The following is a 13,900-nucleotide window of genomic DNA, read 5'->3' as shown; positions in this document are numbered from 1 at the left end:
AGTTAATTTTCTAAGAAAGGTTATGGGTCCTAGAAACAGAAATGATGCTAGGAAGGTGATCCTTTGCAACATGCTAGCTTCCCCTTACATACGCACACTTTTTTTTTAATGTAAAAAGTTCAGGTTGAGTAGGGAGTCTGGACTGTGCCAAAGGAGAACCAAATTGAGGACCCATAATTAAAATTCCTTCTTTGCTCATTTTGTCTGAGTTGATTGATTTTTCATTTCTCCCTCCTCACAAAAAGGCTTAGGTCATCTTTTTGCTTATCCAGATACTTTATCAATATTTTGTGCATCTTGAATAATTTGTTTTTGGAAAAAAAACACTTCAAATTTATAGTGAATTTAAAAATAAACAAAAACAATTATTTTATTTGAAGAGTGCCTCAAATTATATGCTTCAATTATTTTAATATTAATACCTTTTTGATTTTACTGATTTTATTGAACTATGCTGAAAGTATTAGGCAAAACATGAATCTTATTATAATGAGTGAGGGAGCTATATAAATTTTTGAAATCATTTAAGTTCAAACTGGGTTAGTGCTACTTACCTTTTTTTGCTAAACAGTGAAAATATACTGATATATTATATCATATTACTTAGAGTCTTTATAGTAACTATATTTTTATAGTTCTAAAGTTAAGATTCTTTTCCAGATGTCACCATTCCTTTAGTGCTTTCTAAAATGGTTCAAGTTTTAAAATTCCAGTAGTTGGTTCCTTTTTTGTCTTTTCCGTAGCTTTGATGAAGTGTTTCTATCTGTGTTATATGGATCAGACACACACATTAAAATAATGTGTAGACTGTGTAGATGGATACACCTGCAAAATTAAGCCAAATTAAACACTTTGGGATGATATTTACTTGATAGAAATGTTTTAAGCGGATGTTCAGCTCCCCATTAGAATCAGTAAAATTGTAAACATCTGCCTTTTGGCTGGCTCATGTAATCAGGCTTGCCCTTTGGTGGATTTTTTTTATACTTTATTGTTATGTGTATAATGGTTTGGAAGACAATGCACATAACTTAATACTGACTCAATATGAGTATGTATTATGAATTAAACATTTGTAAATTATTGCTAATAGTGTATTATTTTACTGCAGCTCGAAAAGAGGGTCGCTATCGTGAACCACCACCAACCCCACCGGGTTATGTAGGGATACCTATTGACTTTGCAGAAGGAATTTCCCATCCAGCCCGAAAACCTCCAGATTACAACGTAGCACTTCAGAGGTCTAGGATGGTGGCACGGTCTAGTGAAGCCTCTGGGACTTCAGCTTCACCTTCACAGCAGCAATCACAGGGTCATTCCTCTATCAGGCCTGTTAACAAACCTCAGTGGCATAAACCAAACGAGTCAGACCCACATCATGCTCTGTATCAGTCTCAAGGGTTTTCCACAGAGGAGGATGGTAAACTTCTTATCACATTTTGAAAATCATAAAAGGTTAATTTCCCAAAGGGCATTAGAAGGGATGGTGCAAATCCACAAAATACTGTGACTTTTCTCAGGCTCTGACCTTAAAATTACTCAATTTGTTGCCTGAATAGGTTTATGAAGTAAAAGGTCATAGGATTATTAATTGTTTGGCAGATATGCTAGGTTTCTCCAAGCCTTTGTGAAAGGTTGAAAGCTCATACCACATGCTGATAATTGTTTAAATGTGATGTATAGCTTTTTTGTTGAAGAAGAGCTTCTATGAACAGAATGGTGAAGACATTTTTAAATACACTGTTTTGTATACCAAGGTATTTAAAACAAAGCTGAAGGGACTTCCTGATGTCGTTCCACAATGCTAGCTGGGTATGCTCAAATTCCAGTAAAGTCCCTCCGGCCTGTTATAAAGGTATACTTCATCTGTAATACATTGTTCAGGATTATAATTAAATGGAACCAAATTTAGGAATACCAAATATATGTGAGAGAGCCAGTTTGGAGTAGTGGTTAAAGACTTTGGGCTGAAACCAAGAGATTGTGAGTTCTAGTCCTGCCTTAGGCATGAGGCCAGCTGGGTGACTTTGGGCTAGTCACCTTTCTCAGAGCTAGGAAGAAGGCAATGGCAAACCATTTCTGAAAAATATTGCTAAGAAAACTGCATGTAGTCACTAGGAGACAAGACTGACTGACAACAAAAAAATGTGACAAACATATAACTTAAGAGACTTACTGAACAGAATGTCAATTAACGTGTCACATTTAATTAGTTGATTTGATGAAATTAATATTTAATATCTTAGTGGAGAGGAAATAAAGAAAATGTCCCCAAAAGTTCGATGTTTAATGAAGATAAAATATGAACACAGAATATATATATCCAAATATTCATGAGGTATTAAGTTTTAAGTATCTTTATCTTTATTTCCCTTCTGTCATGTTGTGTTTGCAGAAGATGAGCAAGTCTCTGCCGTCTAAGAATTGGAGCTTTCGGGATTACAAGTAAGCCAACTTTAAGGAGAGCACAAGATGACATCCCTAATATAGGAGCCTTGGAACATTAATTAAAGGATGGTGGACCTGTGCCTCCTTCCCTGCCTTAAAGCAGCATGGGCTTCTTCTTCCCCCACTCTTCTTCCCCTTGCATGTGAAATACTGTGAAGAAATTGCCCTGGCACTTTTCAAACTGTGTTGCTTGAAATGCGCAGTGCAGCATTCTCTCAGCTATCACTGTCGCTGTCTACCCATCACACAGTATCATTCCAAATTCCAAGATCAACTCATCATAACTCTGACTGCACTTCCCCATGCCTGGAAGCATTTTAAATTATTTTTCCTATCTTAATCATGATCCTAGCACTTCACTTCATTGTGATGATGAGATCAACTAGTTGACAAATACATTTGGCCTTTAATCTATTAAGAAAGAAATGTGTTGAAACCTTCAAGTACACAGTCCTTGTTGCTTGTTTACAATGCCTTTGTTGCTACTCTATATATTGTATTTGGAGAGGGAGAAAGGGTTACACCTGCATTAACTACAGTATTATTTTGTATTATTTAAGAAGGTTTGCTAGCCTGGACTACTTTTTTTTAAAAAAAAAGCTATGATGTGGTTAGCTAAAAATGGCATGGTTTATAGGGAGGATTCAGCCTTTTATTGATCTTCAAGCTCCATTTTTAGTGTTCCACTCAAAGCACAGTTGATGAATCCCAGAATTGCCAGTTTTGTTGATTTGCATCTCTAATGATATGATTCTATTGACTCTTGCAAGTAATCAGTGAACAAAGTTAGTGTCCTTTTCCTGTGCCTTGAGGAATACAGGATGGTGAGTAAAAACATTTGTCCTCAGTTGTCAAATGGCAATATCATCTTTTGCTTAAAATACTTAAAACGTTTTTCCCATCCTCCTCCTCGTACTAAGTAATGAGTTTTTGTCACACAGAAATAATCAGGGTAATGTATTAAGGCAATTCAGCACACACTGCAACCAGTGCCAACCCTTAATACTAATCTCAAGCCTTGTTGTTACTGGCTTGGCATTAGAAAATAGTGAACCTTTTGAAGAAAATAGCTATTGATCAACAAACTTTTGCAGTGAACAAATATTCACAATTGTCTTTTATGGAACATTGTACATGTAAAGGAGGCCAGTGGGTATCAGTCACCTGCTTACAGCTGCTATTAACGCTTTAGTGATGGAAATGAAACTACATCCCCTTTCTATTTTCTGTTGTTATTTTTGGTTTTGCACAGACTCCGGAAAAGTGAAGGCTGCCAATCCGAGTAGTACTCAAATGTGAGGAACTGCTGGTCTTGGACTTTTTTCATTAAACTCAGCTGATCATATTGATCAGTAGATAAAAGTAAATAGTTTCAACTTATAAAGATCAATTTACAGTGTTTTTTCACTGTATTGAACAATGTCAGTGCTTTATTTAATTATTCTCTTTCTCCTATAATCATGGCTTTTGTCTATTTGCTTATATATCACATTGTCAATTATGCATTTGTAATTTTACATGTAATATGCATTTGCCAGTTTCATTATATAGGCTATGGACCTCATGTGCATATAGCAAGACAGAACAAACCTAGCTGTATCACAAGTTGCACAAATGTTATATAGGAATTAAGTAATTGTAGACCATAGGACTGCTAATCTCAGTTCACTCTGTGATGTCAAGTGCAGAATGTACAACTTACTGGTGATTTCCTCATACTTTTGATACTACTTGTACCTGTATGTCTTTTAGAAAGACATTGGTGGAGTCTGTATCCCTTTTGTATTTTTAATACAATAATTGTACATATTGGTTATATATTTTTGTTGAAAATGGTAGAAATGTACTATGTTTATGCTTCTATCCAGTTTGTATGAAGCTGGAATATAAATAAATATAATGTTAATGATCTTTGTTTTGTTTTGTGCTGCTTTGCTGGGGGGGCAGGATATGTGCAATGTTCATATATGTGGGGAAGAACCACACATTCTATTTGCAGGAATTGTTTGGGGATCTTTTAAGACATAAATGAAGATCCAGTAGCAGTAATCCAATGATATCTCACATATAATCATGCACACATTTTAATGCAAAATATGATACAGCAAGATATATACGATACCTCATTTAACCTTAATCCAATTTATTTATTTTATTAAATATTAATTTTATTAATTATGCACAAGGTAAGTTGTTATACTGTTATAGAAATTTATCTTGCATTATGAAATTAGGTTCTATGAAATATTAAATTATGAAGACTTAAGAAGTTTAACATTTAACTTGTAGCATAGTCTGCATCTTATTGCTATCTCTGTTCCCTGAAATGAAGGTCTGGATTTATTAGAACTGATGATCTGTGGGTGATCCTGCATTATATAAACTTAAGCAGTAATTAGGTATATCCTTGTTTTAGAACAAAGCAACTTTGAACAAAATTAACTCCAGTAATAAATAGTCATGCAGGGCATAAGGACCCATGTAATATTTTGTTATGAAGTTTGGGTTGTTAGCTTTTGAAACATATTTTAACGTATTGAATATATCTTACAAAAGACAAATCTCTCCCCAGTACACCTACAAAAAAAATTACTACTTTCTGGTACATAATACATTATTTTCTCTGTTCTGAAATATTAGATGTGGATAATTTCAGTAAGTGTGACTGGATTCACACACAAACACAAATGATGCTATGGTTGTTGAACAATATATTGAGTATGAGGTGCTTACATTTAAGCTTTTTACAAATATGCTTGGGACACATAGCATTTAATTATACACCTCCAAAATTAAAGATGGTTTCTCATTCATAGAATAATAACATCACTTGTCAAAATGAATAAAGGCTGCTTCCATTTACTGTATACTGTCCCAGAATTTGTGATAATCCTCCAACCCCTGGAAAAGGAACAGAAAAAAATATAGAGTGAGACCAAAAACAAAAACAAACAAAAACCCTCCTATGCAATGACCAGCTTTCTCCACTTTGGATGCTAATTCCCAATTAAAACAGTCCTAGAGACATCCTCCCCCGCAAATATCTGTACATATGTATGCCATGTCTAGAAGACACACTTTCTAAAGAAAGCAAGCAAGCAAGCAGAATAAGGACAGAAAAGAAATAAATAAAAATTAATTGAATTAATGAGCACCGATTAAAATTAATTGGCTGTAAAATAAAGCACTCCATTTGTAAAATTAATTGATACACAGTCTGCATTTGCACATATGGACACAAATGCATGTACACATTCCCCTTCTTCCAACAGAAACAAAAAAAGAACAGAAAAAAAAATCACTGGTGACTAGGGAAGAGGGAGCTGTACTGGGAAGAGAAAGACTGAACTGGGAACAGAACTGAATGGAGATCAGGTTAAGGGAAGACACATTTCTTCACAAAAGACAGAGCCTTGAGCAGCAGTGCAGAAACAGTTAAAATTCTTCAGTCGGGGAGCAAGGACAAGTCATCCTCTCCCAAGTCCAGCTGGTGAGGTAATCTTCCAGGGCACCCATGCTTTCACTGTTACTGAAATGACCCTTCATCTGAACAGGACTAAACTCTGCTCTTCATGTTTAGAAAGTGATTATCTGCAATGGGGCAGGAGTGGGGAAGAAGCTTCTACTTGACTGTTAATGGATTCCATACCCATTTTTAACAGGCAGTGAGGCAGAAACCATTTCATCCTTTTAATAGCATTTGTCCCCTTCTCAGAAATGCCCTTTCTTTAAATATTATAAATATGGCTTTGTCCAAAAAACAATGCACATGGCTGTATCATCAAATAAATATTAAAGTACTGTTCATTCGATCAGGTTCCTTCAGCTGTGAATTTTTTTAATGAAGTGTGCCAGTATCTTAAAAACATGAATTTAAATGGCCTCAATCAATATAGACTCTGAAATCTGCCAAATATGAAATATGTGTTTTACAAAAAGATCCTTCACTTATTCACAGTACTGCAACTGCTGTTGCTCCTTAATTATACTACAGGTGGCCCTCACTTGCCGACTGCAATTGGGACCAGCAGTTCCATCAGTAAGCAACAAGGTTGTAAAGTGAAATGACAACGCCCAACTTACATCAGTTCCAGCTGTGGTCATTAAGTGAATCACCACAGTCATTAAGTGCAACATCATGCGACTGCAACTTGCAACTTCCTGCTGGCTCCCCAATAGACTTTGCTTGTCAGAAGCCAGCTGTGAAGGTCACAAATGGCGATCACATGACCATGGGACACTGTGACTGTCATAAATGTGCGCAAGTTGCCAAGCACCCATATCGTGACCACAGGGACACTGCAATTGCCACAAGTTCAAGGATGGGTTATAAATCCTTTTTCAGCACCAACATAACTTCGAACAATTGCTGAATGAGCAGTCTGTAAGTAAGGACTATCTGGATAGGTAACATCCACCCATTTTCTAAATGTAAGAAAAGTGCATTCCGTGAGTTGCTTGAGGTCTAAATACGTACATCTTTCCCCCTTTTGACCATCTAAAGCTGCAGTTCTAAGCTATGTGCATCCCTCAACCTAATTTTAAAAATATTTTGACATTAATATTTTCTTGCTGTGTGAGAAAGAGAAAATCAAATATAAGAGTGATGCTAAAAAAGTATGAAGAGCCATAACCACTTGTCACAGTGCACACCTTTAGCCATATCCAGCACTGGTTTGCAATAAAGATTCCTTCTATAAGGACTATGTTCGTACCTATTACTTGTACCAAATATATATATATATTTGCATCCCGGAATTTTATTTCCTCTGAGATAACTCAAAGTATCACATTCTGTGTCCTGCTTTTTTTAGAAAAAGACCAAGACAGCTTTTGTGTGGTTTGGGGAAAGTATCTTACAGGACACTCTTGCTAGTTTACATAGAAAGTGCCCAAAACCATCCTGTGTCAATTGTTCAGGAATTTCAAAACGATTTCAATATTTTTCAGATTGTTTCAGGTCCAATCCAGGAGATCTTCACATTCTAGAAAGTTGCTGCCTACCAATAAAAATCATTTGCTAGTTGAGTCAAGTGTTCTAATTACTGCAAGGCAAGTGTTACGAGTTACTGTTGCCTTTCACAGTTTTTTGTCCCTCTGCTCTAGCATTCCGTCTATCCATATAATTTGACAGAATGCCCCAAATACCTTTCTGATACCAAGACACCCTTTTCTTACTAACTTCTTTCCTATTAACAAAATCAAAATAAATATTAGAAATATTGATTTCTAATAATGCTGACTTTAAGGTATTTGATGAAAAAAAAATCTTCCTAATAGACTGACAAATTCTAGAGCAGGTTGAGAATCTGTGACTATTTTAGTGGGATAACTTTCCACCAATCTATTTGAAAGAGATTTTCTGTTGTGTGTTAGATTGGAATGTGTTATTAGATGTTTTCAATTTATAAAGGGGTTTTTTTTCTGCCTTGAAACACTGGTAATTAATAAATATTTACCAATAGGGATGATGCTACATTATTTATACACACACACACACACACACACACATACATATACACACACAAACATACACAGACAGACATATTGTATATATAATGCAGCATCATGCATATTTATCTTGTATTTATTTTGTATTTAATTGTTTTAATTGTAATTGTTTTAACTGTTTTGTGGTTTTATTGTTGTAAGCCGCCCAGAGTCACTTGTTGAGATGGGTGGCTATAGAAATCGAATAAATAAATAAGTGTGTGTGTGTGTGTGTGTGTGTGTGTGTGTGTGTGTGTGTGAGAGAGAGAGAGAGAGAGAGAGAGAGAGCAATTTTAAGGGGGACAGAGAGAGATGTAGAATTTTGTCTTACAGCAATGTGTGAGCATTATTTTAAAAATAAAGAACTCTACTACTTTGACTATGGAGGAAATAGATAAAGTAGCTTTCTGCTAAGTCAGACCAATTGCTCTCCTGGTCATTGTTGGGGAAAAAGGTTCATTAAAATAATCTTTAACTTAACTTTTTAAAATATTTTTTTATTTATTAAATTTATATTACCGCCCATCTCCCCCGATGGGAGAGAGAATCTGTCAAAAATGGATGATGCAAAACTTTGGAACCTCTCTCTGTTTTCTCTTCAACCTCCTTCTCCAGGTATTTCAGAATCGATCACTTCACTTAAAGAGAACGTTATCTATTATGGCAAAGCTATCCATGCAGTTCAAAGATGGGCAGCCCAAGGTGAAGTCATTCAAGGAATTCTATAGAGTGCCTTCAATACAATAGTTCAACTGTTTCTTTTTGCCATCAACCTGCCCTTTACACAGGTTTCTCTTGTGCACCAATTGTGCCCATTCCTGAACTGGGAGACCTTGCTCATGGAAACTCATGCCGTAGTCACCTTCTGTTTGGATTACTGTAACTCCCGGTACATGGGGCTGCCCTTGAAGAACACCTGAAGCTGCAGCTGGTCCAGAATGCAGAGATGCGGGCAGTTTTTTGCATTTCTCATTACACCCATAAAGCACCACTGTTCTGTGAGCTGCACTGGCTCCCAGTAGGCTTCCAGGTGTGATTCAAGCTGCTGGTTGTCATCTACAAAGTGCTGCTAGTTACTGTGGAAATGGAAGGGATATGGAAAAATAGTACTTGTTGGAGAATTGGGAGTTACTTTGTTTAAGCAAGTGAATATATTGCAGTTTATATGTGAATTGTAAAAGTACCTCCTGAGTGGCCTTAGTGGCTCAGAACACTTAATACTACCTGCTTTAAAATATTAAGTTGGATTACTTTTAATGTTTTATACATACTGTAGGTACTAATGCATTTCTCTTTTGAAGTAAGCAAAATTATGCAGAACATAGGAAATAAATAGTAAGCCAAGGAAATTGAAGGCATGAGATGAGAAAAAGAAAAGGAAATATAGCTAGAATTAGATTATACCAGTGCCATTCACTATGTCTCTCCATACCTTTCTATCCTTAAATACTATTCTTGCTTCTGTGCTTCCATTATGTCTGTATGCCACTTCATAACATTATTATTTTCTATAATGTCTCACCTCTTTCAGGATCCCATCAACTCCATTCAATGATGACCTCCTCAGTTTTCCTCTTGCTCTCAGACCATTTGTTCTCTCTCTCTCTCTCTCTCTCTCTCTCTCTCTGTCCATTCATTCTCTCTACATGATGAAATTACCTCATTATGTTTCTTTAATACTGATCACTCACTTTTGTATTCAGTCCACATTAATTCATTACCTATTCATGTACACCTATCTTTTCTCATTCTTTGTTACATACTTTTGTAATACTTCATTAGTGCTGCATTTCACTTTCCTGTTTCTCCTTATATATCCAACTTTTACCTCCATATAACAAAATGGGCAGAAGCACACTTTTATGCATAGCTGTTTTCTCTTATTTTGGCAAATATTGATTCCTCACACACTATCTTTTCCCAATGTTTTCCCCTCTTAACACTTCTCCACCTATTCTACCATCTTTAGAAAACATTCTACAAAGGTACAAAAATCCATCTACATGCTCTTTTCATTCTTCATATATAAATTGCAACTCCATTTTCACTGTCTGTCATGGTTCCTGTTTCAATGTTCCTGTGAACATCGTAACCAGTTCCCATGCCATGCTGGTGCTGACATGTGTTACTGTTCGGGAGGACGCTGCTCTTGTTCTTTGTACCAGGCACTGATGTAGAGACTTTGGAATGTCTATTTGGGTTATCTTACCTGTTCAAGGACACCTTCCCGAAGACTGGCAGGAACCATTAGGAACACCTGCAGGCTGGAGGGACTATTTCTGACTCTGGGAGGAGGGATTGGAACTGTCTAAACTTTAATTGTTTGAAAGACCCGCACTTTTGCCATTCTCAGCTTTGCTCTTGAACTTTCATACTATCCAGTAATAAATCAGATATCCATAAGCTTCTTGTGTGAGTCTGGTTGGAAACTTGTGTAAGCTTTCATCACATAAAGCTGAGAAATCCTAATTTCATTAACTCCTACCAAAAGAATATTCTTGCAAGGAATTTTAGTTGATGATGGCTACAGCAACCTGAACCACGGAAGTGCCAGAGGAGCCCTCCAGCTCTGCCCCTGAAACGGAGTGAGGAGAAGGGCAAGACGTTCTGGTTGAACCATCCCAGGCACCAGCTGTTCAGTGCACCTCCCCAGATGGAGGAACGGAATCGGACTTGGAGCGGGTGGAGACCAGTGGGGTGCTAGCAGAAGGACCGGGCCCGTTGGAGTCCCTCAGCAAGTTGATCGTCCTAGACGACATTGATGAGGCACAGCTGGGAACATCTTGGAAATACCGACTGCTGCTGACGCTGGAGGGAGAATCCACCAAACTGGCCAGACCCCTGGGATGTCAGGTAAGAGGGGACTCGCCAACTCCCTAGAGATTGCGGGTGCTAGAAGCCAAAATGGAATCTATAGAGAACTTGTTAAAAAAACCTCTCCCATGTCGATGGATAGCTCATTGAAGCAGGGGGAGGACAGCTACCAACAACCCTCACCTGTATTGGCTAGCAGACCAACAACGGGGCAGGGACAAGCTGCGACGGGGGGGGGGGATCCCCATCATGTAGAAGTCGACCCTCCATGATCTGGAGCGATGGGGCATCCACTGCTGCAGCTCCAGCCCCTGCAGCTCCGGCTCCTGTAGCCTCTGTTTCGGTGGCACCTGACCCCAGCCAGGGTTTTAGAAAGCTGTCAGTTAAATTCGGTGGGCACCCAACGAAACTGGCATTTTCCCTCACCAACACAAAGAACTATATGAAGGATTTCGGGATGTATTTTCCGCACGAAAGATCCAAGGTTGATGCAGTTGCCGCCCGGCTCAAGGAGAGGGTGGCGGATTGGTACATCCAGTTGTGTGATGCTGACACGCCTGCTATGGACACCATTGATGATTTCATGTGGGCATTGAAGATGCATTTTGAAGATCCCCTGGCAAAAGAATGGGCTAAGAAAGCCTTGAAAGAGCCCTCCCAGGGCCAGATGTCAGTAGCTGACTATCCCTTAGAGTTTAAAGCTCTAGCCAATAAAATTACCGATTGGTCAGAGTCCACCTTAGTTGAGTATTTTAAAGAGGTCTGCCCAGTGACATATTGTGTTGGGCTTTAGGCCGAGATGACCCCACTTCTCTTTATGATTGGATCTGCCTGGCCGGAAAAGCTGAAACTGCCAAATTTACCTATTTACAAGCCCGAAAGGCTGAGCGGTCCTATCCAAGTACCCAAACTCTCAGAGGGGACCAGCTCGCTGCCAAGAGAGCCCCAAAGTTTTGGGAGGAAGAGAGGAGTTGCCGCTATGCAAAGGGGCAGTGCCTACGTTGTGGGAAGGAGGGACACCGGGTGGCTGATTATCCGAAGCCCAAACCCGATCCCAAACATGGAAGAGTGCCTATGAAATCGCCACCAGCAGTACGCAGGGCCACAGCGGCCAGAGGTGACATCAACAATGAGGATTTTGTGTATTTCTCTGGGGAGTCTGAGCCCAAAACCAAGGAGCCGGCAGGAAACTCTGGCCGCCTGCTGTGAAAAGCACCAGCAAGCAGGCAGCAGAGGACAGGCGTGAAGACTCCATGGTGAGTGATGACTGTCCCACTTTGATGTTAAAAGTCTGACTGAAGTCCCAAATGAAAAATGAAGTTTGGGCACTAGTGGATTCTGGCTGCTCACGTTGTTTGATCCACACTGTCAAGCACAACTACCTTCATCTTTGATACCAACATCTCCAGATGCAATTCCTTGCTACATCATTCAGTCTTAACATTCACAAAAAAATCATCCAGGTCCTCAGCCAATAACACAGCATCATATGCATAAAGAAGTGCACGTACTTTCATAGGCCTTACCAACATATCTTTAATATCACCACAAGCATTCCTTTATTTTGTTGGGAGATTAAACTATTCATAGTTTTTCATATAGAACACATACTTCCTATTGCTTCAGTAATTCTACTTTCACTCAGTTTCTTTTACTTCTTTTTTCCAAGTATATTTTTTAAACCTAATATATACTCTGAGCTCTCCCCAAAAATGCTTTGTCCCACATTCAGAACCTCTCATCAACCTTTTATCCTTTACTATGTCTTCAGTGATTCAATATAAACAATCAGATCAATAATGTTTTGATAATTATATTCATTACTTCGACATGTGTACATAAGAATAAACATATTTAAAAATGGCTTTTCTCAGCTGATGCTCACCAATCTATCACTGTTCTTATTCATTCTTAGCTTTCCAAATGACCCAGACAATTTTTCTGTTCTTTCTCATCGATTCATGCCACTTAGAAGGATATTATTTTCCCTCCTGGACTGCATTAATTCAGAATGTTTTCCAAAATTCATCTTTGGTTCTTCCATTATTACTTATTATTCATTATATTATATTATACATTATTCAAGGGAAACAAGCAGCTGTCACAAACCTATGGATTTCTACTTTCATATCCACCACAACAACCTAGATGACACCAATTCTTACCACTCCGAGATGGCACCTTAACCCTTTCTGTTTCACTTAGTTTCACAGATATCACATATCTATTTTTCTTTACTTTTTCTTTCATTTGTTAATCTGTACTCATCATTTATTCCTCTTATATTCCAAGTTGCAGTCTACCTGATGACATTGTCACCAGTCCATACATATTGACCTTTGCCACCCATCATGGCTTTGGTCAATTGAGGCTTTCAGACAACATTTTTAGTATGATAGCAAAGGTGTAGATTAGGTTATCGGCCTTAGTCATACCCATATACACTGTAGCATTCCTGCTAATGTCAAAAATGCTGGTTAGTTTTGTCATAAACAGAAGTATCAATTGTCTTCAACTAGTACAGAATTTAGCCACCACAATTTTAGCTGTGTTGTCTAGGTGGGAAATATATCAATTCTGAAAAAATTACCTTAATTCTTATTAACTACTAAGTGCAGTTGAAGGTGCTGAGTACTTAATGACCTTAATTACCAAGGCCTCATATATATGAAGGGGTGCCTCTTTGCAATTCAATCAGGCTAGACAGAGACGGTTCTTCTCTGTATCACTGCATCTATGAATGTATCTTGCTACAAGCAGGGCATTAACTATTTTTTTTTTTCCTTTTCAAACCCATGCCATTTTTTTCTTGCTTGCTTCTACACATTTTGGAAATTCAAAAGCTTATACCTATGTTTATTTAACTGGCTTAATAAACAAAACTCAGTGATTTTTTTCCCCTTATAAAATAAAATGGGTGGGTGGATGCAGTAGGTTGTTAGACTTTTAAATGCAAACCTGTATTTTAGCTGATTGCTGTCATTTCTCTTTTTTCCATTCTACACATAGGTCTTTTGGGTTATTGTTCTGAATTTTTAATTTTGGGACCCCCTATCCTTAGATCTAAGTGCAGTATACACATTTCTAAAATAAATAAATAAATCAGTGTGCAACTGAAAGTGGCCCATAATAATTGAAAGATTCACTA

The 13,900-nt window shown here is 37.8% G+C and overlaps 1 protein-coding gene across 3 annotated transcripts in view; it reads left to right on the top strand.

Moving 5' to 3' along the window:
* The window catches only part of RAPGEF2 (Rap guanine nucleotide exchange factor 2), a 189,102-nt gene extending 184,743 nt beyond the window's left edge, over positions 1-4,359 (top strand). For all 3 annotated transcript variants that reach the window (XM_063310575.1, XM_063310576.1, XM_063310574.1), the window contains 2 exons: positions 1,112-1,420; positions 2,396-4,359. In XM_063310575.1, coding sequence (XP_063166645.1) covers positions 1,112-1,420; positions 2,396-2,421 — 335 coding nt within the window. In that variant the 3' untranslated portion in view covers positions 2,422-4,359. The remainder of the gene's footprint in view (positions 1-1,111; positions 1,421-2,395) is intronic.
* Positions 4,360-13,900: the final 9,541 nt, after the last annotated feature.

This window comes from Candoia aspera, chromosome 8 (assembly GCF_035149785.1).
Source record: "Candoia aspera isolate rCanAsp1 chromosome 8, rCanAsp1.hap2, whole genome shotgun sequence".
Taxonomy (NCBI): Eukaryota; Metazoa; Chordata; class Lepidosauria; order Squamata; family Boidae; genus Candoia; species Candoia aspera.
Note: the sequence above shows the minus strand (reverse complement) of the source record. Positions and strands in the feature narration are given on the sequence as shown.